The following is a 23,674-nucleotide window of genomic DNA, read 5'->3' as shown; positions in this document are numbered from 1 at the left end:
CGGGTGGCACTGATTGCGGTCGCGACGCTCGCAAAGCCGAGTCTCGTTACACAGAAACGCTGATTCGCTAACGATATCTTTCCGCGACTCCGTTAATTACGCTCGGCACCAAACAACAATGGCATCGAGGAAACTGTTGAAAATCGGACGACAAAGACTGAACAACGGGGAAAATTAATACGTCTACTAAACTGTATTTTAACCCTTCGCACTCGAACCTATTTTCACTCCGAAATATTTCCTTTTTATATATATATATTTTTTCACGTTAAACATACGAAAATGGCGGAATTTACAATACTGAAATTTCTAGCGACGCCTTATAATCGCCGTTCGAGTGCCGAGGGTTAATCCTGTTAATTGATCGGCCACTTGAGCGATACGGAAGCGTCGAAGTGATCCATTTCCGCGGAAGCGTCTCTTCGTCGGTGAACACCCACGGAGAAACGAGGGAACAGCGTTTCGGTGGTGGGGATGGTGGCACAGAAGTATATTCGATCTCTCGAAGACTTTCAGGGACGGTCGACCAAGAATAGAGGAAAATCCAATTTTAATCGCGGAACCTCGACCCGCGAGATATCTCGCTCCGTCGGACGGACGTCAACAAACGCGGAGAATTTTCAACGCCGATATAAAACCGTCCCCGTCAGAAGCGTTAACCTTTCGTGGCCCGAATTGTTCGCAGTTTTTCGCTCTTCCTCCTCGCAACCAGTTTTACGCAACCGGTTCGCCTCCCCGCTTCGGAATTTCTGTTAAAGCACAGAAACCTCCACGTGATCTACCTAACAAATTTTCTTCTTCGTCACAGGTAGAATAGTAGCAACATTTTTTGGTGCAATAGCTACTAGCTTTAACACTAGGACAGGGAACAAATAAATTGCTTAGATTTCGTACCAGATTTGTTTAAATCTCTGCTTCGTTCTCTGAAACGTATTTACCATTTCAATATTCCTAAAAAATTAGTCATTTCGGCTGATCCACTAGAGTTCTAGCGTTAACGAATCGTGCGAAGGAGCACAGTTTTGTATCGTTCGACGGAGTTCGAAAAGTTCGATTGTTCGGTCCGTTGAATTATGAACGATCGGGAGGATCACGTGATCGAGATTTGATCGGGTCGATCGCGGCTGAAGACCGACTAGTGAACGCGCACGCGAGAAGACCCGTATCAGAGACACGCGATCCAATTCCTTCAAGGTAAACGATGCTAGTAGTCCTGCGTCGAACCGGCTGGTCGCTGCTGTTTATTAGCTCGATTATGCTTGCCGCAATTTACGTCCTCGGCGCTCGAAACACCGAGGCGCTGTCATTATCGTTTTTCCGATTTTTACGGTTACCGAGATCGCGAAGACTAATAAATAATTTGCATACTTATCTAAACTAAATTAGTTAGACTTATCTAGACTAAAAATTGTCTTTGTCAACAATTCCGAGGAAAAATCATTACTGCTCCGGTATGTGCTCTCAGCGCGAAGAAGCAGGTCGACCTGAATTTTTCGTTGAATCATCTTCCTTGCGAAATTCCCGCAACTCTGTCTTCCGCGAATGATGTTACGATGATATACTTTTCACCGCGTCGCTACGAATTTCTTGCGGAGTGATATTTTTATACTCGGCTGGATAGTTAATTGATCGGAGGCCAGAAAATTTCCATCCGCGACGATTTCTTTTCCCGTGGAAAAAAGCTCGTTGCGGAGGGAAAATGGAGGAGCGAGAAAAATTGGCACATGGGCGAGCAAGTAAGTCGAGCGGGGCCGCGGATAACGATAAATAAAGCGTCCGTATATCTCTTCCAATCGATCAGGCAGCGCGTCACCGACAGCACGCTATCAAAATTCAATTTCCGGGCGCACCGAGATCGATGCCGACTGCGGTTCAGGCCGACAACAGGCGGAAAGAATCCCTGCCGCGAGCCGATGCACCGATGCACCCGATGCGCTCGCTTCGGAGAGCGCGGAACGCGCTCAAGTTAAACGACCAATCTCTCCCTCTTGACCCAATTCGTAAAACGCCCTGTGCCACGCACGCGTGACGTCACGGGTCTCCTCCTCTTCTGCGTGAGTAACGCGTGAGGGTGCGTGCAAGGCCAGCCGGTGTATCTCTCTCTTTCTCTCTCTCTCTCTCTCTCTCTCTCTCTCTCTCTCTCTCTTTGTCTCTCTCTGCCACCGACCAGCTGATGCACTTCTCTCTGCGCTTCTAACCGAGCCACATCCGCGTTCCCGTTCGTCTGCAGTCTACGGTCTAAATGGTCCCCGGACCATTTCTTCCCTTGACCATTCCGCAAACTTTTTCTCGACGGTGCCATCTCTCGATAAACCTGCTGGTACCATCTGCTGCAGACATCTCGAGGATCGGGAACCATTTTGGTTCAATCTCTTTTCAACTACGTCACTGACTTTCGTCGATGTCGATCTTTTCCAAGGACACGAGGATTCGGGACGTAGAGCGAAAAATGTAGGGTCGCTTAGAATATCTTCACGGTTTGTGCACGTCAGGTTTCGAGAGATTTAAACCGGTTATTGTTGCTCGGTAATTGTTTGTAGGGAATTTTTAGGGAATTTGAGAACTCGAGGAACGGTGTTCGCCGTAGGCGTGCGGGCAAAAGCGCGCGCGTCGAGCGTACGAGAACACGTTGACGGTAAAAGGAGAACACAATTACGGTAATTAATATGCGAAACTAAGTTTCATCGGCGAACTTACGTCGAGGTTACGCGAGTACCGCTTATCAAGGCAACGATGTTTCCTCGGATGCTATAAACGCTCCGAGCCCACATACGCTCGTAAACGTTTACGCGTTTAATGGCACCAATCTCGGCAATTTATAAACGGCGCCGTTCCGAACAAAAAACACGCGGTAAAGTTCGTATTTAAAATTCGAGCGACAAGAGAAATTCAATCGAGCCAGCACAATTCTAATTCGTTAATCCGGCAAATAGCTGAGCGTTGTTTTTATTTCACAAGTGGGAGAAATTAATGTTCGCTCGGCGCTTGAATCAAATTATTTTCAAATAGTATTCTATTTCGTAACAAATAAATTCCCCTGGTTATTGAAGTAGCTGACGATTATTTTTTGAATAATTAATTTCGATTTCGCCTGACCGGAGACTTAACTGATTTTTAGTTAGCAAAGTCGAATAAAAGAATAGTGCAATCGCCCTGCTTCCCTTGCGAGTCCCTGCAGTGCATTTATCGGGGGCCACGCTGAAATCTTTTTGCATACATTAAATCAAACGTTTCACTTTTTAATCGACTCGGGCTTCATCGGCGTACCGTCTAATCGGTGACAGAAGAACAGAAGGGAACAGATCGGGCAGAGCATAGCTCTCGGCCCGGTTTCGACCGCCTCTGTCCGCGCTTTCAACCGCCAACAGACGTAGAATTCACTTTTACATATTTAATGGCGGGACGAGAGCGGCTTTCGCTTTACACTCGGCGATGAATGCGGGATCCGGCAAAGCGCGAAGTTTCGGTAAGTCCTCCTATTTTTAGCCGCCCCCTTTCGCGAACTATCTAACGTGCGGATAGATATTATGTACAGGGTGAAGCACCTAACGATTCCGAACAAACATTGCACGCCGCGGCAAAGACCTAACAGGGGTAAACCACCATGCGCCACGGGCACCATGCCCTTTTTTATTTTTATGCTGAACAATTGTCGTTGCCTGAAACACCGTTCTGTAAAATTTCACATCTCTACCCCTTCGTTCGAGGGTAACTTGGGGGTGAAAAACCCGAACCTTTTATTTTCTCAGTTATTACTTGTTTACTGCTCGAAGCTGCAAGCTAGCTTTATTCGAGACATTTCTCTCCGAATTTTAAATCAGTTATTAAGGGTGAAAAGATAGCTTATTTTCCAGGGGTTCTTTCGCTCTGCCATTCGCTCCTGGTTCCGGGTCCGCCATGTTGGTCCGGGGATGATTCAATTTCTTCTTCCCCGCTCGTTTCTCACGTGCTCGGGACACACCCGGGCTTTTGCGCCAACGAAACGTGTTCCCCGAGTTTCTTCGCTCGTTTCGGGGGAGAATTTACGATGAAACTTGGGAATTCCCGGAATCTAATATTCAGGGTTCGTGCGGGTCCTTAGTGGAGGTTGGGGGAGGGCCGGGGAAGTGGCGAGGGGCAGAGAAACCCTCCCTCGAATTTTCTCCGCGTTCTCTGTCCTCGTTAATCCACGACTATTGTTGAAATAATCGTATCGCGCCGCTGTTAGCCTGATCTCAGGAGGTCCAATTCTGGCGAGACAGTGGCAAATTGTTTATTTATTCCCTGACTTAACACTAAACCTACCAAATCAAAAAATCGATCAAAATAACCGGTTCCGGATTTCTCATTCTACAATTACTGACATTATCAAGAAGCTTTCAGCTTAACACTAGGTTTACGGGACCCGTCAAAATGACGGATTCTAATATTTTTAATTCACGAATATTGAGCAAACATGGATCCGTGAGGAATTATTCAGCAAATTGATTTCCTTAGGTATATATTATTTAAAAAATGGTTACAGATTTTGATAGATATATTCATGTTATTTTTACAAGGAAATGTAAAATAGTCATTTTTAGTGCTCCGTAAACCTAGTGTTAAATATATTCACTAGAGCATAAAACCGCACAAAATCGAACTAAATTCAATCTCGTCGTTTTCATAAGCCAACATGTATCAGTTTTAAGTCACTTTTAACGCTTTTAGGGAGGCAGGTTTAGTGTTAATAAGTTGCGCGGATAATGATTCCTTGAAACGAATGGTTCCATGGGTTCAATTTTGCTCCCAGCTGTATACTGTGTTGCGTGGAAGGTTAAACTGGTCCAGCGGCGATCGCGTTGAAAGAAGAAACCGCGGAAAGCGAGTGCAGGACGTCGAAGGATGTCCCCGTTGTCTGTCGACGCGTGCTGGTTACGTGTGCGCGAACGAGGACGAGAGTGCTCGGTGACCTGGTTGGACGTGGTTCCAACTACCCCTCGTCGACATAGAAACAGGAAAGCCGGCGGAGAAGTCGTTAAAACGGGGAACAAAAACGCGCGGAGACGAGCCGAGACGGGACGAGACGGTTTCTCGCGTTGTCTGCCGGGACGGAAATAAAAGGAGCAAACGCTACCGAAAAAGAAAAAAGAGAAAGGGAGAGAGTCTGTATCGTCCGACGAAAACAGGGGAGACCAATTAAATTCGCATTCGTTGCTTTCCTCGAATGGTTCTCCGAGGGGGTTGAAAACGGCTTCCTTAACCCTTAAGTGCATAGGTATACTAAATATTAGGAACATGAATACATACATCTTACCTAATTCCTTGCTAACTTTGATTACAGCAACAATTTATTTCTGTAAACACATTAGACATAACCTAACTATTGACAGAAGCAAATAGCTGAGCTCTCAGTTCACAAATGGCGCGGCTAAAAATGTTAACACAAAAGCCAACAGTGGGATCCTTTGCGGACCCCGCTCATGCATTTAAGGGTTAATCGTTCCCATAATCGTCACCGTTCCGCGCCGCCGAAGATCGCGGCTGAACAGTGTTTTCTATTTCTCGTAGACACGCCTCCCCCGCGAACCTAATCCACCCCCAAGGTCGATAATCGCCGGGATTGAACGGGACCGAGGGGAATTTGCTAAAAATTCGAAAGGAGGAACCGGAGGGGTGCAACCCCCGAACACGTGGGGTTAGTTTCGGGAAACGTGCCAGCTATCTATAAATCTACGCACACACACACACACCGGCATTACTGATTGGGCAGGGGTGGCAGGAAACACAAACGGGAAATCTTTCCTGTTGTATCCGCAGAGAGCTGTTGGCTTTATTACTTGCTCGCGCGCGCACAAACACGCACACGCACACGCGCACGCACACGCACACGCACAGTGTAAGGACACGGTCCGATAGATTTCAATCAACATGTATTAACCCCGGCGTGTGTGCTCACCGGGGAGAACAAATAAGAACGCAAACAGGAAATCTAATGTTCCTGTTTATAGACGTGTCCGTAATTTCCGTGGTTGTTATACGATCGTACGATCTACGGCCCGGCTAGATCGAACTGATACGCTCGAGAGTTGGTGTTTGTGCGTGCGTGTACGGGAACGGTGCTCTCCCCGAAGGGACACGCCGCGCCGCAACGCAAATAGAATATTCAGGTTTATTGCCGTCGGTGCGGTTCTCCCTGGATAACCGTGTCTATCCCTCGGGCGAAGCGTATTGGATCCCTTAGGCGGCCAGGGACGCGCACAAGTATATTGCCGTTTTTTATTTACACGAAGATCCCCGTGACTTCTGTTTACTGTCGCTACTATCTTAGATTGATACCGTTCCAGGGGTGCTGCCTCCGGAAACAATCTTTTAGTTTGGAGGAAAGCGACCCCTTTATCTCCTTTCTCATCTCTAAAATAAGGTTCCGACAAATTTATTTTATTGCGGCTAGCGATTCGATGTTGTTTAGCTGCTTTCTCTGCCGGTATTCTTGTTGCTGTTGTTCACTCTTTTGCATCGCGAGCCCGTTTCAACCTCCGGGAGTACAATTTTCGGAAACGAGGACGAAACGCGGTAGGAAAATGTTACCCCTAACGGGGCACCCCTAAACAGGGCCTCAACACTGGGTTTACGAGGTCGAAATGGCAGGTTCCGATATTTTCAATTTGAAACTATCAAGATTCCAAGATTCTAAAAGTGTGGGCAGCGCGTTCTTGTTATTTTCATAAAGCATCGCAAAATGGTCGCCTTCAGTGCCGCGTGAACCCAGCGTTAAAGGACCATGGCGAGAAGAAGCGAACGAATTTCCTGCGGAAACTTCTCCGACGAAGTGCGAACAGGTTCCAACCCCCGGAGCCGGGATCCTCAAAGTCAAATAGAAACTCTTCGATTACGCGTTCGAGCACTCCACCCCTAAACGGGGAGCCTTCCGTGCGAAGCCGAGAGGCAAGATACAGTGGAGAATTCTCCGCCCGATACAGCAGCAACGAGTAGGTAAATTAATTTCAATCAGCAACTTCTCTGGGCGAGGTGCGAACCCGCGTTTCAACCCCCGCGAACCCCTTTCGAGAGGCGGGAGAACAGAAGAAGGGAAACTGGGCTAGGAAATTCTGTGTCGCGTAACACTCGCGGGAAAGAATGGCGTTCTCGGCCGTTGAATAGATCAAGATATCTGTGTTGCAGCTCGTCGGCGCCAGGGTGTCCCGTGCGTGCACCCTGCAACGCAGCCACCTGCATTGCATGGTGTACGAGCACCGTCGCGGAAAGAGAGAGGGGGATGAAAGAGAGAGAGAGAGAAAGAGAGGGAGAGAGAGAGAGAGAGTGGAGAGTAGGTGGCCTGGTTGGGTATTGATCCGTGATGGGGGTGGGTGTCGGAGAGTGGTTAGGTCGCATGCGCGTCTCCGACGACGGCTCCCGTCCTCATCGACCCGCCACTGAGACTGAAAAAGAGAGAAATGGAAAGCGGAACGCGCGCCGGGTCCGGGATTCCGGGGGCGGAAGGGAACCGTTTCTGGATCAGAATGGTACGGTACCATCGATACAAGCGTCCCCGTCTGCGGACACGGCCCCGGGGGCTCATTTAAATCGTCGGCCTCAAACCTCGTGCACCTCGCGTCGCGTCGCGGAGGATATGTGGCCGCGACACGCGACCACCCTCGCCGAACCAACGCTTCGGGCGGCGGCTGCACACTACTCCTACATACATGAGTTTCCCGGTCGTGTCCCCGTTCCTCGGTCCCCAGTTCGGTTAGCTTCCCAACTCGATACGAATCCTTCCCTTGTCTCCGGGTAACAACCCTCTGCAGATCGGGTCTGCTTGCAGCAAAGGCACAACAATTTTCTGAATCGATTCTGTACAGCAAAAGTTACAATTCTGTCTATCTTGTTAAATTCTTGGAGTGCTTGCGCAGTTTTGTCCTCATCCGTTTTTCAAATTCCATTCTTGTCGCTGTTCCTTTGCCTCCGGGTAACAACCCTCTGCAGATCGGATCTGCTTGCAGCAAAGGCACAACAATTTTCTGAATCGATTCTGTACAGCAGGAGTTACAATTTCCTCTTTCTTCTTCAATTCTTGGAATGCTTGCACAATTTTGTGCTCATTCATATTTTGGTACAGATTCATAAAATCCGTAGTGGAAAATCGCACGAAGACAATAACAATATTCAAACTCCACGATTTAGAAGAAAAGGCGTAACTTTCGTATCCAATGTGCCTAAAAATTGGCCAGCAGGAATATTAATCGACCATGAATTCGTAGCACGTTTGGCACAGGGACTCTATGACTCGAAAGCGGAGCTGCTTCCTTATCGCAGGAGCTTTTCCATCGCGTCATTTTATTTTCAATGTAAGAACGATCACAGTCTCTCCGAGAATCTGCGAATCACCTCGTCCCTTTGCGGAGCTGAAACATACGGAAGCGGGAAGCGTTCGAGAAGATGACTATCCAAAGAGAAGTCACCTAGATTATGCTGCTGTCGTAATCGGAAGAACCTGTCGCAATCCCTCCGGCCGTGGAATGTGTCGCGTCACTTCGATATGAAACGGGCACACCCTAAGAAATCCAGAGCTCTTGAAATCCCGGGGCAACTTTCCCGGAACACCTCCCGAAACTTGTCACATTACCGTGTGGCGCCATTAGCGCCGCGTTTCCAACAGAATCGTAATGACGGCGCGGACCTTTTCATCCATCATCCCCCGCAGCACACCCCTCCCGGAAACTCTGCGCCTTTCCGCCGGCGTACCAAGTCCCCGTTCTCTCGAGGAGAATCGAATTAGGTTAAGCGGGACAGACTTCGTTAGAATTTCGAGTTAACCCGTCGAGCATCCCTTTCCGGGATACGATACCCACCGCCCCTTGAACGCAAGGGATGCGAGGGGGTGGCGGGGGTTGTTATGCAACTCGATTAAGCTTGGTTTGTCGCGTCTGCCACGACGAAATTCTTGGTTGCGTCCGTGGCGCTCTGGATCACCCCACCCCTTCGTGGAGGGTGAGAGAGGGTGGCCGAGATGCGCACCGTTCCCGGCATCGCTCGGAACAATGACGAGAAACTAATTTCTGGATCGACTAATCACGGAGTCACCGATTCCTTTTTCGTAGAAAATGGAATCTTCTACGAAAAATAAAAATTGTCTGCATTGATCAAGGAAACGGAGTTACATAAAAATTGATTTCTTCTCCTTACAATTTTTGGAAGCTGTGCATAATGCATAATAAGTAGCGTTAGAGTCACTTGACGTTTCTTCTACTTTGCGTTTCACCGACAAATTTTTGCCATGCACGCGTAAAGTCCGCAGTCCAGTTATGAGACACCATGGAACCTGCTCGGAAATGGAATTTCTAATACAGACATCGTACACAGTACATAATATAAAATGTTGTATTTGAAATTAATGCCCTCATCAGAAATAAAAATTATACGACACTTTCCTTTGGGAAACCTCCCTAAAACAGTCCAAGAAAATATGCGGTTGAACATCACCCTGTAGACATCACCTTGAACATCACAAGTATTCGTGCGGAAGGAGCTCAAAAATCACGGTTTCCCGCGAAAGATGTTTTACCAGTGATTTTCCGTTTCGTTTTTTCGGAGATAATGATTTCTCTGTCCAGATAAAAATTCTCGAGTGGGCGAACAGCGCAAGGTCAGGCACCGTGGGGCAGTGTGGACGCGGCTTAACGTTCGCTCGAACCTCGAGACCAGCTTTCATCTGCTAAATGAACAGTGGGTCGATTCGTTGGCCGCGTGTTCGAGACGCGGCCTTATCTCGACGCTTTCCTGCCCGACAACCACTTCCGGTCCCGGCGCGAATCCGAGGCGAGGCGCGCGCACCTATGCGGCTGTGTGCGTCCGGCGCACACGTACAAATCGTCCCTCGTCTCTTTCTACTTCTCTCTCTCTCTCTCTCTCTCTCTCTCTCTCACTCTATACCCATCTGTCTTTCTCCCTCTCCAGGTCGCAGAAATTTGCATAAGGTCGATCGTATTCGTCCTACGGACTTCATCGCGGTCTATATTGGATTAGCCTGCGCCGTCGACAGCCTTGACTATCGATCAGGATTTTCGAGGATTCCTCGGACCGCGTCTCGCCCCCTCTCAGCTTCCACCCCTGTGACCGCTTCATCGATCGAGGGCCCCGTCCGAGACACACGTTCAGTTTCTACTGCAATCCGCTCGCGTTTCTTCGGACCGTTTCGGACACCATCGCGATCAACTACGTTCGATATCATTTCATTTGCCTCGGTGTCGAAGAGAGAATAAAAATTTTTCTTCCCGAATTCCAACGAACCAGATTGAAATAGAAATTTAACCCCTTTCGACGAAAATAATACAACGGTATTTTTGACCTTCTTCTTCTCGCACGCGATGCGGCTACGGAGCCGAATTGACCGACAGAAGCGTGGAAGTTGTACAATCCTCGCACGGTGACTATTAATAAAGTCGCATCGACATATGATTTCTATAGGAGCCATCAGGTGTATCGATGACTAATGCGCCAGCTATTGAAACTCGACACGTACTTTTCTCGCGGCGTCCTCGTTCTCGCGCAACCTCCGGCATTTAAATGGGGAGCAGAAGTCGGTGTCACGTTTAAACTGTATCGTTGCGAAGGCAGATCGTCCGACTTCGAACCGATGAGAATATGAAATTATTCGTTGATCGGTTTGTAGCGAAAGAAAGATTGCTGCCATCCATACCGATTCTTGGGAGATCTCAAAAACTCGGAACAGCGTGCAATTATTGTACCGTCGAGCGCTCGTCCCACCTTATCGCCGAAAGGTGTCCATTTGACTCCCCCATTTCGTTGATTGGACGCAGTGCATGTGTCCGCGAGGTGCGTACGTAACGAAATTGCATAATCGTGCTTCCTCAATGACGGGAGCACCGTGCGACGATCAACGAGAGATAATCATGTCGCGGAATTGTCGCGTTTACGCGCGACCGTGCGGCCAGGCGTCGCATCGTCGAGCTCCGCCACGGTGCTCCAGAAAATGTCTTCCCCGTTTCCGTAGGAATCATTTCCATAAACCCCTCAAGTATGTTCGCAGGCGGCACAATATTTCCGATTTTTCGTGGACCCTAAGCAACCACGGGGTCAACACTGGGCTTCCGGCACCTCTCAAAACGACGAATCCTAACATCTTTAATCTAAAAATTACTTAGCAAATATTATTTTCAAAATATTGCCAAGGACGTGGGCGGCAAGTTCTTGCCATTTTCATAAAGTAAAACAGTCACTTCGGGGGCCCCCTTTCTAACAAGTTTCTCACAGTTTTCTTGCAACTTCCAGCTCGAGTTCGGGGGCCCAACAAAATGTTCACCCCTCGGGGCCCCGACTCGGGCCGCCACTGTGAGCAACCAGTTGCGTTGTCCTCGGAACGATCGTTGGACAAAACGTGTCGGATTCGTGCCACGTGTATCCTCGCCACCCTATATACAGACGGCAACAGAATTACGCGAGTTTTTACGAGCCTGTTCGATCAGCCTCCGCGGCTCTCGTCGACACGGTCTCGGCCGTTTTTATCTAATCGTAAACGCATTCCGACGAGCGTATCCCGCCGCTGCTCTCGGACTCCGCTTAATTCGACCACCGTCCGCATCGGAATATTGAATTACCGCGAATTATTCAGCGAGTTAGACGAGCCAGGGTTAAGACTATAAACCGGCGAGGATCGCCGTCGCTTTTCCTGGTTACGCGGGGCCATCGAGATAGCGGCTCGTTACCGGTCGCATGTCGTTCATCATCGAATGATCCGCGCGGCTCGTGGATCGCGAATCTTTCGCCGAGCTAATCGCGCTCGTCCAGCTTCCCTCTCCAAACGTACCACATCCATCAATGGTACAATTCCGCGACATTTATCGTCGAGACCTTGGCGACATATACAGAGAAATTACTGTATTTTCAAAGGGAATTACACCTCTATACATGTCCTAGCCCCAAAACTATCCCCAATGCCGCGGGGTATACTGAACAGGGATTTGGACATATATCGAGTAAACACTGTACTTGTCACTGTATATGTCACAATGAAACTGTGAGTATAGTCTGAGCTTATTCTACAAATGGTATGTCGATAAAACACGATTATGTACTGGTTCCGTGGCACAATCTAATCGGGTACCATTTTATATCGGTTTACCGTTTCCGGCGATGGGAAAAGAAGTAATTACACGGGAGAGTGTATAGACGCGACGTTCACCGGATTATTGGACGTTTAGTCACGGTGGACCGAACGAATCGGAAAATCGAAATCCCTGCGAGCGGCCCATTAAAATGTCGGTCATGCGGCGCATCCTGAGGGCATGACACACCGGTTATCTGAAGCAATTTATTTCGACGGAACGAGAACTGCCGACGACATACACACACACAGACACACACATCGCTCGTTAAAATCGTCGACGAACGGCCGCGCATACCTTTGTGTCTATATCATTTGGATCAATAGAGAACCAGCTTTTCTCTCTCTTTCTCCCTCTGTCTGTCCGCGATTCGTCGCGGCCCTACGTCCGTTCGCTCGATCCGAACCATTTTCGGGGCCATTCGTGTCCACCCGTTTGATTTTTCCTCTGATCGATCTATAGTTCTTCACCGAGCTATAGTTCTCGAAGAGAGTAGATCCCTGGAGAGAATATCTCCTCCATGGGTATCTCCTGCCCGATACATGTCCGTGAGTAGACCCGTGTTTAGGACATGTATCGAGTAAACACCTGTGTCTCTTTATTTGACCATTTTGAAATGAACAGTAGAGACATTTTTTGTTTGAAATATTCCCTGACAAAAGGGTCCCTGAAATTGTCTCGGTTGTTGTGTAGTACCTTCTTTTATTCATCGGAAGAAATATACGGAAGGTCAATGAAATTTCATGCACAGAGTGATTTTGGTTCCGTGAAAGTGTATCCGAAGCTTGACGGAGATGTTCCTGTGTCGTTTGGCTACGTTTGGAAGTCTTTCACGAGCCATAAACGGGAACAATAAATTTCCATGTTCAACCAACGATGGTTCGGCAATGGCGGCCGATGGTTCGCGCGCGGATTAAAGTTCGCGACGCGTGGAAAGGGCCGCGAGAACCACTGGCCCCGCGCCAATCAATTTCACTTGTTTCCGCGACACGTTCAAGATTGGAGTCACCGTTCCGAGAGGTCGAGACAATTTACTGCACTGCGGCTGGCAAAATCTTCGGCCGCGACGAGCGACAATTATCGCATCGCGCGCACACGTGCCTGAGAGAGCCGATCGATACGCGGTCGAGCCATTGTGCGCAATCTTGCACGGGGATGCAACTTTTCGGCTGAATAGTCGCCTGGGAGACGGCGATCAATTCGCTCCGCTTCAAAAATAATTACAGCCTGTAGAGAAACGCGTGGCATTTAAGTTTATCTAATGTAGAAGGAGTTTATCAGAATCGTATTGTCGCTTATGTTGTGAAGGTTGTGGAATATTTTTTATTTAATCGAGGAATATTCACCGTATATTTAAGTTTATCTAATGTAGAAGGAGAAACGCATGGCAACGTGGCTCCCCGGTTTTTATTCGGAAAATCTGATACACAACTTAAATTTGAAAGGCGAAAGAAAATTGAAAGACGGAAAAAAATAATTTCATTGAATTTCCTACAGAGGTAGTAACGCTAACATGGGCCCCAGAATTACAGAAATTTCTAATTCTTAGAGATTACAGTGATTTCTCGATATATGTCGCCAAGGCCTAGAGGATAAACGTCGCGGAGTGATCCCCACTACCGCGGGGTATACCCTGTGAGGAGCCGCGAGGCTCTAGGGGCCTCGGACGCCGAGGTAAGCGTAACACAAGACCCGTGTTGTTGACATATATCGAGAATTCACATTTCAGTATTGTCCTGCGCGTACTTTTCGAGCAGAACAATTCTTTCCGGAGACAGGTGTCACAATTTCATTCTTCCTACCGAGTCGACGATCGGCTTTAATCTAGCCCATAAATTTCGTTCTGGGAAGACGAGGGGTGCGACCCTCGCGAATTTCTCGATTGTCGTCGACCTTCCAAGGTACCGAAAACCATCCCTTGAAATATTCTCCGGGCGTTCTGGTTGGTTCGTTTCGCAGATCGTTCGCACGTGTCACACAATCCCGAAAGTGGTCCCCGAAGTAAGAGAAAACTCGTGCTCCCCCACAGCGCTAGCGGTGTCCGAGCTATAAATTAGTTAATCAGAAAGTTCCGGTGTTCGTTTCTTCGGCAACAGAACCACCGTGTACGAATCTTCTGCGTCCGAGAAGATAGAAAAAAATAACGAAACACGGCGCCGTAGGAAAATTTCGAGGGACAAACGATCTCGGTTGACGGAACTTTGGAATTTTGAATTTTCGCGGGCGAGAAAATATACCGGTCCCATGGTGCTTCGTTCAAGGATAGCCTCGATTACGGGATTCCGTGGAGCGATTTCAGCGATACGCCTCCATTGAAACGGCACCGGAAGCGGTCGTTATCCAAACGAGCGAGCGAGCCGAGCGCTACTGGCGAGGTCGCTCTTGAAAATTAGGCTTCTGACTACTGCACCGCGGTCTCACGTGTTCGTTTCACGCTGCCCACGTGTGTTGGGAAGGTCGGCCGAACGCGTTCCTGATTCGCCGCTGGCCCGGCAACGTCAAAATGACGGGTTCTAATATTTTTCATTTACGATTATTCAGATTACGAACATCCATCTACACGCGGAATCGCTCGACAAATTTATTTCTTTAGGCACATATCATTTAAAAACTGGGATAGACAGGTTCTCGATGTATGTCAACAAGGCGGGTCTTGTCAGCGTCTTGTATCGTCCAGGAGTTATGTTTATCATCCAGGCCTTGGCGACATAAATCACCGTACTCGCTTTCAGTGTTTCGGGAAACCTAGCGTTAAATCTCCCGGTTAAGATAATAACAGAACTTTTAACCGCTTGACGATTAAATCTTATCTGGCATCGGAACATGGAGTGAAACGAGTCTCATTCAGTAATTAGCATTCTTCGTGCCAGTGACTCAGGTTCCGCCGAGCCCGTCGAACAAGTGTACCGCGGTCTTTTATTTTTTAATACTTTCCATCACGATGTCGCATTGATTTATTTTCTATTTTTGTACTCATTTCATATGTCTCATGTTTTTTTTTGTCATACGTTTTTTTACAGCATGGCCGCTCAGACTCGTACAGGGTCGCGACGTTACCTAAAATTCGCGACGACAACATTATGGCAGACGGGATGTTCAAGGTATTCTGCGGAGGACTTCCGGTCCCCCGCGGCGACTACACTTACAATCGCAATTTTTTCGGGGGCTTGCTTCGTTGGTGATAGATCATTCTCTCCTCGTATCTACATTCTATGGGACTCTTCGTTCACACGAACTCTTATCTATGGTGATTCTTCGGGGTGCTGGTCTAATCATTCTTCTTGCTTAGGTAGACTAACTAACTACTCCTTGAAAAACTATCGCTTCTAATCGATCTTCGCGGGACATTCTTCTACTTTCGATTTTCTATTTTTTATTCCTGCTATTTCTGCAAAATTTTTGATTCCTGTAAAGTACTTGAAGGGCACATCGAAGGAGTAATTGTCTGCTTCACTGAAGGCTCGGTACTCAACTAATCTTTTCTAACAAATCTTTCCACAATACTTTTTCTACTCTCCAGCTGTGTTATCGTCAATCTCTTCTTTCTGTATTTAGTAACTTTTCACGTTTGTCTTCCGAGCACTATGAAATCTCCTCGACTTAATATTAACGATTCTTCTCTCTTTTCGATCATCCTCCATCTTCTCGAACGTGTGTTTTTCGTGGGCCATTAACCTCTAATGGCCACTGTCTTGATTACACCTTTCACTAATATTACCGGCACACCTTGATCGCTGATCCTGACCATTTAGTCCTGGGAAAAGGAGACATCGCTCTTCGACTGTCGCTTGCTTGCTCGTTCGTGACGCGTTAATTCCGGATAATTGACTGATATCGGGCACGAAATTCGCAGGATTACCGTCTAAATGTACGTTTAACGGGTCCCTTGGTGATTACCCGGCGTTCCGGCACGAAATAACGATCCTTTAATTAATAACGATCGTCGGAGGATCCGTAAATACTACAATCCAACCGAGCTATTAATTACCGTCTTATTCGTCCAATCTCCATTCGCCATCTGCATTTCCATTCTCGCGATTAATCATCTTGCGAACGGTGGGACGGGTGTTGACGCATTATACTAATCCGGTATAGCTCCTTCACCACTGAATTCCTGAACAGCTCTTCGGATCGGATCTACAATTACTAAACAACCAAATATCCCTAAAATACCCCTAATGTGAAAGACGATTGATCTTCTTGGTCAACGATATAAACAATTAATATTTCTAATCCCTGAGAAGCTCGTAGCTCACGGTAGTTGTCGCTTCGAATAGTAGCTGTATAGTAATTACGCATGCGTGCTTCTGCAACAAAATACAATGGCTTCATAAAATAATTATTAGAAAATGTACCTTTCCTCGGTGATCTTCCTCAACATTCCTGGAATTGGCAGTACTTCTGCAAAAAGCTTTAACAATCCTTCGCAAAACAAGACATTTACGAAAAACATTTTCCAAGTCTTTCAATAATTCCACCAAACTACTCTGATCAGTATTTCAAGGTTCCAAGGTGTTCCTTCAGAGTCTCCCATCCTAGGGTTTAACCAGCATTCGTTGTAAACAATAACATCCCCAAGGTTCTCGGTAATATTATAAAAAGTAATTGTTCGTACTTGATCCTGAACGTCCTCGAGGACCACCCTGGGTTCTCGGGAACAATAAAACCCTCTTTTAACCAGAACTAACCCCTCCCACGGACCCGTCCTCTATGTATACGTCTGTTTCGATAAACAACCAACTGAATTGTCTTTGTTTGTTGAACAGTCGCGGCGGAAGAACCCCAAGCGGAGGGCGGACAATTTAGACGACTTGAAACAGGAGTTGGACATCGACTTCCACAAAGTCTCACCCGAGGAACTTTATCAAAGATTTCATACGCACCCCGAGAACGTAAGTACCATTGAACAATCTCGCGAGCGTAATTATAATAACGCCGAATAATTTACTTAAATTATGCGCGGTGTCTGTCGGTTCTTTTTGAAAGAAAATTGTCATCTGAGATTTTAACACTTTACCGACCGGTAGCGGTTGATCATCCTACACACTTCTTACCGATCGCACAACCGTAAATACCTTCTCTAACATCGGCTCTGTCGGTAAGCGTCGGAGACAGAAATTCGGTTAATGAGCTACCGGTCGGTAAGCGTCGGTAACAAGAAGTCGGTAAGTAGGGTACCGGTCGGTAAAGTGTTAAGACGTGGGAAGAGAATTCTGAATAAAACTTTGCTAAAACTTGAAAAACTTTGTTCTGACGGATCCGATTCTGTCGCAGGGCCTCAGCTATGCGAAAGCAAAGGAAAACCTCGAGAGGGACGGGCCGAACTCGTTGACCCCGCCGAAACAGACCCCGGAATGGGTGAAATTCTGCAAGAACCTGTTCGGCGGTTTCGCGTTGTTGCTGTGGATCGGTGCGATCCTCTGTTTCATCGCGTACTCGATCCAGGCGTCGACCAGCGAAGACCCGAGCGACGATAATCTTTTCCTGGGCATCGTGTTGGCGGTGGTGGTGATAGTGACGGGCATATTCTCGTATTACCAGGAAAGCAAATCGAGCAAGATCATGGAGTCGTTCAAGAACATGGTGCCGCAGTACGCGACCGTGATCAGAGAAGGCGAGAAGCTGGTGCTGAGGGCGGAAGAGTTGGTGCTCGGTGACGTAGTCGAGGTAAAGTTCGGCGATCGTATACCAGCGGACATCCGGATTATCGAGTCCCGAGGCTTCAAGGTAGACAACAGCTCGCTGACCGGCGAGTCCGAGCCGCAATCGAGGTCACCGGAGTTCACGAACGAAAACCCGCTGGAAACGAAGAATCTCGCGTTCTTCTCGACGAATGCTGTTGAAGGCACCGCGAAGGGCGTGGTGATCTGTTGCGGCGATCAAACGGTAATGGGAAGGATCGCTGGTTTGGCATCCGGACTTGACACTGGCGAGACGCCGATCGCTAAGGAGATCCACCACTTCATCCACTTGATCACCGGTGTCGCCGTGTTCCTCGGTGTTACGTTCTTCATTATCGCTTTCATCCTCGGTTACCATTGGCTCGACGCAGTTATCTTCCTGATCGGTATCATCGTGGCAAACGTGCCGGAGGGTTTGCTCGCGACCGTCACCGTGTGCTTGACCCTGACCGCGAAACGTATGGCGTCGAAGAATTGCTTGGTCAAGAATCTCGAGGCTGTCGAGACCCTCGGATCGACATCGACCATCTGCTCGGACAAGACCGGCACGCTCACACAGAACCGTATGACCGTCGCTCACATGTGGTTCGACAATCAGATCATCGAGGCCGACACCACGGAGGATCAGTCCGGATTGCAATACGACCGCACCAGCCCCGGCTTCAAGGCGTTGGCCAAGATCGCGACACTCTGCAACCGAGCCGAATTCAAATCTGGTCAGGACAACATGCCGATCCTGCAGAGGGGGGTGAACGGTGACGCCTCCGAGGCCGCCCTCTTGAAGTGTATGGAGTTGGCGTTGGGCGACGTGATGGGCATCAGGAAACGCAACAAGAAAGTCTGCGAGATCCCGTTCAACTCGACCAACAAGTATCAGGTATCTATCCACGAGTCGGACAATCCCGATGACCCGAGGCACCTGCTCGTGATGAAGGGCGCACCCGAGAGGATTCTGGATCGTTGCGCGTCGATCTTCATCGGTGGCAAGGAGAAAGTGCTCGACGAGGAGATGAAGGAAGCGTTCAACAATGCTTACCTCGAACTGGGTGGACTTGGTGAACGTGTGCTCGGTTTCTGTGACTACATACTGCCGTCCGACAAGTTCCCGATCGGTTTCAAGTTCAACTGCGACGACCCGAACTTCCCGGTAGACGGACTCCGCTTTGTGGGCCTGATGTCTATGATCGACCCGCCCAGGGCTGCGGTGCCCGACGCGGTCGCCAAGTGCCGGTCAGCCGGTATCAAGGTCATCATGGTAACCGGTGACCATCCGATCACTGCCAAAGCCATTGCCAAATCTGTCGGCATCATCTCTGAAGGTTATTATACCGCTATCTTCTATCTTTCTAACTCTAGCCTGTTCTTCTCCCGTTAAACCCTTGACAAATTGACCAGCGATGTACTCAATTGTGTACAGTGATGTCAACATGTTAACTCCATTGAAAACATCAATGAAAATAGGCATTGCCACCATTGCCGTAGCTTTAGACCATTCATTGGGCGTAATTGCTTGTTTTTCTCCAACTAACCTCTACAAGTTTATATCTTTCTGTACACACAAACAAAGATGCTAGTACCATTCTGATGTGGCGATTGCAACACATATCACAAGAGGGTTGTATCGAAATTGGTTACATCTGACAAATTAGTTCCTTCTCGAGTTACAATCACTCTGTACAACTGAAACCCCTGACCGTGCCATTTTCTTTAGGGCCACGGTGATCAGAACGCCATTATCCCCAAAAACGTCACAGAAGGGAAAAGAAACTTGACATCTTTTGCATGGCTAAAATTTCTCTTTAGGCAATTTCTCTTTATAACAATGAGACTGACGTAACAATGTTTCACGGCAGGTAACGAAACCATCGAGGACATCGCTAAACGATTGAACATCCCCGTATCCGAAGTGAATCCTCGCGAGGCCAAGGCTGCCGTCGTCCACGGAACCGAACTCAGGGAGCTGAACTCCGACCAACTGGACGAGATCCTTAGGTACCATACCGAAATTGTGTTCGCCCGTACCTCGCCACAGCAGAAGCTCATCATTGTCGAAGGTTGCCAGCGGATGGGAGCTATCGTCGCTGTAACTGGTGCGTTGATTCCTCAGAGATTATCCGAACCACTGAAACAGGTGACCAAATGGTGACCAAACAAATTTGCTATCGTCAGTGTTTACTCGATGTATGTCCAAAACACGGATCTAGCTTGGGACATGTATCGGCCAGGAAATACTATTCTTCGCCGAACTCTAGAGGCCTCGGTTCATGACCCTTCACGAAGTGGGGATAGTTCTGGGACCTTTCGCGGCTAGGCATTTGGGACGTATATCGAGTAAACACTGTATGTTATTTTTCCGCTCTTGTGAAGAGTAGATAAACTCCATAATCACATCGATCGTGATTGCCATAAACTTTATATAAAACTAAAATTAGATATCTAAATTAAAGTTGAAGGTCAGACCTTAAAGGTCAGCTTTATACCTGTAATAAATTTGTACATTCCAATGGTATTTCTTGATCAAAACGCTTCGTAATCATTGGAAAATAAAAATGTTGTAACATAAAATTGGTGAAATGTGTTAAATCGTGAAAATAATCTGGCAGGTGACGGTGTGAACGACTCGCCGGCGTTGAAGAAAGCTGACATTGGTGTCGCCATGGGTATAGCGGGCTCGGACGTGTCCAAGCAGGCCGCGGACATGATTCTGCTCGACGACAACTTCGCTTCGATCGTGACTGGCGTCGAGGAGGGTCGGTTGATCTTCGACAACCTGAAGAAATCCATCGCGTATACCCTGACCTCGAATATCCCCGAAATCTCACCGTTCCTGGCGTTCATCCTTTGCGACATCCCTCTACCTCTCGGCACTGTCACTATCCTGTGCATCGATCTGGGAACGGACATGGTGAGTGTGATTCTTCGTAGATCGTTATCGATCGTTTCCGTTTGGAAACGACCGAACAGGTAGAAATGATAATCTTCACGGGATCCAACGATTCTTCGACCAGATCCAGGACCCGTCGGATCTCTCGAGGACTCGTTGCGATTCCTTTCGTGCGATAAACAAATTTTCAGCGATATCTCGTAGCCTGATCCCGGTGATAATGGAATGAACTATCGGGATCTCATGTGTGTGAAATAATGATTACCAGATACCAGCGATATCCCTGGCGTACGAGCGCGCCGAGTCCGACATCATGAAGAGGAAACCTCGGAACCCGGACTTCGACAACCTCGTCAACGAAAGGTTCTCTGTGCAACAGACCAGATACGACCATTGCTTTCTGAACACTCTTTCTCCCTAGGTTTCCTAATCGTATCTAGGCCAGCTAGAGCTCCAATAATCGCAGTAGGCCAGATTGATGCGCCCCAGTTCCAGTAGACTCTCTAGGACTAAACTTTGCCACTTTTATCTCTAGGTCGACGGGTACTATATTTTCGCACTATATTTTCTGTATGAGGATCTTGGTTCGCTTTTGAGACCAGTTTCGTAGCTGGGCAAAGACCGCGAACGTACCCGAAGAAACAAAATCCTCGCGTAACGATTTCCAAACTTCTTCCAGGTTATAAGAGTCGTATCGAGCAGCTTCGGAACAACGAAGCTCGATGATGTCGCGATAGATCGTCGCGTGGCGATCCTTACACCCCGAGAAATCGATCCCGAAAGTATCCTCGGTATCCTCCCGAACCCTTTCCCCTCTTCATCGTCCGAATCGATTCAGTTGTTTTATTCTGTTTTTTGCTTACCATCCTACGTTTTCTCATCATTATGACACACCCGCAAGAATGCTGATCGTCGCAACGAAATACGACACGGCGAACATTGATATCTCCTCCCGGGCGGGCGCGCCGACCCTCGACCCTTTTGTTCTCGAAACGATCAGCATCCTTGCCCGAAGGTCACCGAAACAATATTCATTGATCTAACTGTTGGCGTTGTTACTGAGCTTATTGATAATGTGACGTCAGGTGCCAGCCATCTCACTTGCCTACGAGGAGGCAGAGAGCGATATTATGAAGCGACATCCACGAAACCCGTTCACTGACAAGCTAGTTAACGAAAGGTAACACATCAACAAACATAAAAACCGAGCCTTGACAAAAAAAAAAAAAATAATACTACACCAGATATGGCCTGAAAGAGTAATCGGTGACATGGTCCATCTGGTCGTTGAAGCTGGTCGAAGTTCCACCGGCGAAAGCTTGAAGAGACTGTGGGGAGTTAGGCTAGCTGAAAGATTGAGCAAATTTGCAATATTTTCTGACAGTTCTCTTTTGTATCTTCTGGCAATATACAATGGGGGAAAAACGGTGGAACGATGGTCGTCCAGGTTCAGGGATCAGGTCACAGAGTCGCGATCGCTCCTCTCCTTTACCTGTCTATTGGTCGTTACACTTCTTACTTACTCCTATGGTTATTGTAGTAGTTAGTTCGTTCTGTCTCGTACGACGATAACTATACTCGTCCGATCACCGAGAAAACACAAATTCTCGCAACACACGTCTCTCTCTTTTTTCTCTCCTGTAACGCATTTTGTACTCGGTTGCCGACCGAGAATCCCGCGATCAAAGGGTGCGGCAACAACGTTCGATGTTCAAATTAATCCCTAGCCTAACCGGTGTGCCCAAAATTCTGTCTGGTTCATTATCGTTTCTGTTCTGTGGAAAGTTTGTTGTGATGGTGTCCGCGCGTTGTCTGCTAATGACTGTACTAATCGAATGGGAACGACCAACAGTTATCGTGAAGCGAAACCGCCATGTCTTTGTCTTTTCTTTTTTCCTCCCTTCTTTCTCTTTTTGTATTTATTTTCTTGTTCTTTTTGTACTTGTTAAGTCACGATCTCTTACGAAAAACCGCTGAAGGCTTTCCAAGCTCGAGCTTTTCCGACCGGGCCTAACGTTGTACAGTTTTTTATCCTTCTTTCTTATCGTTTCCGTTTGTGTATCTCATTTGCTTGACGAAGTTTGTTGAGTACGCTAAGAGGCTGGGTTTAATTTGTTCGACGCCTCGATCGAAGGACAATGCTAGGATCGAATGCTAATCTAACCCCGGGGATAAGGTAACCGGAATGGTGCACGCAGGTATCACACTTCTTCGGGGAACTTTGGTGACTGGGTATATACACTGCAGCTTTGTTATCTGAACTTTTAAATATTTCCTTCCATGCCGGAGAGCCCGGTCGACGCTCGCTCCGAGCTCGATTGTGTCTTGATCAGTGACGCGGCTGCTCGTCCGCCATCCGTGCCGTAAACAATTCCATTGAGACTGCTCGCGTTTCATTGTTGATGCTGCCGATAATCCGTATGAAAAGTTTCGCTCGGTACCTCAACGTTCCAACACCTCGTTTTATTTAAAACTACTATACTTTCCGCAGCTCTCTCTCTCTCTGCAGATCACTTCACGGAACTCTCGGGACTAAACTGTAAATAAAAATATAAACGGTCGCAAATAAAAATCGTCGAGCTTGTTATTTTACATTTTGTTACGCGACGAATCGCGGAACGAGCATTCGCACAATTTCTCTCTCTCTCTCTCTCTCTCTCTCTCTTTCTCTCTCTTTCTCTCTATCTCTCTCTCTCTCTGTCTTTCTCTCGAAGGATTTTCTATTCCTCTAAACCGAATTGCAAGTCAAGCGATCGCTTCCGTGACGATGATCCTCGCTTCTAATTAGTGTGTTGTTTCGTAAAACGCCAAAGGTAAGCCGATCTGTCTTTCTCTCAAGTCTCTCTTTCTATCTACCTCTCTCTCTCTCTCTCTCTCTCTCTCTCTCTCTTTCTTACTATCACTATTTCTCTCATCTCTCTCTCTCTCTATCTCTATCTCTATCTCTATCTGAACCTGATTGTCCCCCGTTTGAGCCGAGCTTCGCCAAACATAATCCTCTCTGAAAATATGCCTACAATCTCAGC

The 23,674-nt window shown here is 47.7% G+C and overlaps 1 protein-coding gene across 7 annotated transcripts in view; it reads left to right on the top strand.

Annotated features, from left to right (window-relative positions):
* Window positions 1–23,674, top strand: part of Atpalpha (sodium/potassium-transporting ATPase subunit alpha) — a 104,984-nt gene that overhangs the window by 72,444 nt on the left and 8,866 nt on the right. For 3 of the 7 annotated variants that reach the window (XM_076803652.1, XM_076803653.1, XM_076803654.1), the window contains exons 2-5: window positions 16,850–16,975; window positions 17,358–19,083; window positions 19,618–19,854; window positions 20,368–20,669. In XM_076803652.1, coding sequence (XP_076659767.1) covers window positions 16,850–16,975; window positions 17,358–19,083; window positions 19,618–19,854; window positions 20,368–20,669 — 2,391 coding nt within the window. Of the gene's footprint in view, window positions 1–15,103; window positions 15,185–16,849; window positions 16,976–17,357; window positions 19,084–19,617; window positions 19,855–20,367; window positions 20,670–20,916; window positions 21,012–21,733; window positions 21,829–23,674 lie in introns of all 7 variants that reach the window. The other 4 variants (XM_076803648.1, XM_076803651.1, XM_076803649.1 and 1 more) reach the window with 3 other exon arrangements.

The sequence above is a fragment of the Halictus rubicundus genome, chromosome 18, assembly GCF_050948215.1.
Source record: "Halictus rubicundus isolate RS-2024b chromosome 18, iyHalRubi1_principal, whole genome shotgun sequence".
Lineage (NCBI taxonomy): Eukaryota > Metazoa > Arthropoda > Insecta > Hymenoptera > Halictidae > Halictus > Halictus rubicundus.
Note: the sequence above shows the minus strand (reverse complement) of the source record. Positions and strands in the feature narration are given on the sequence as shown.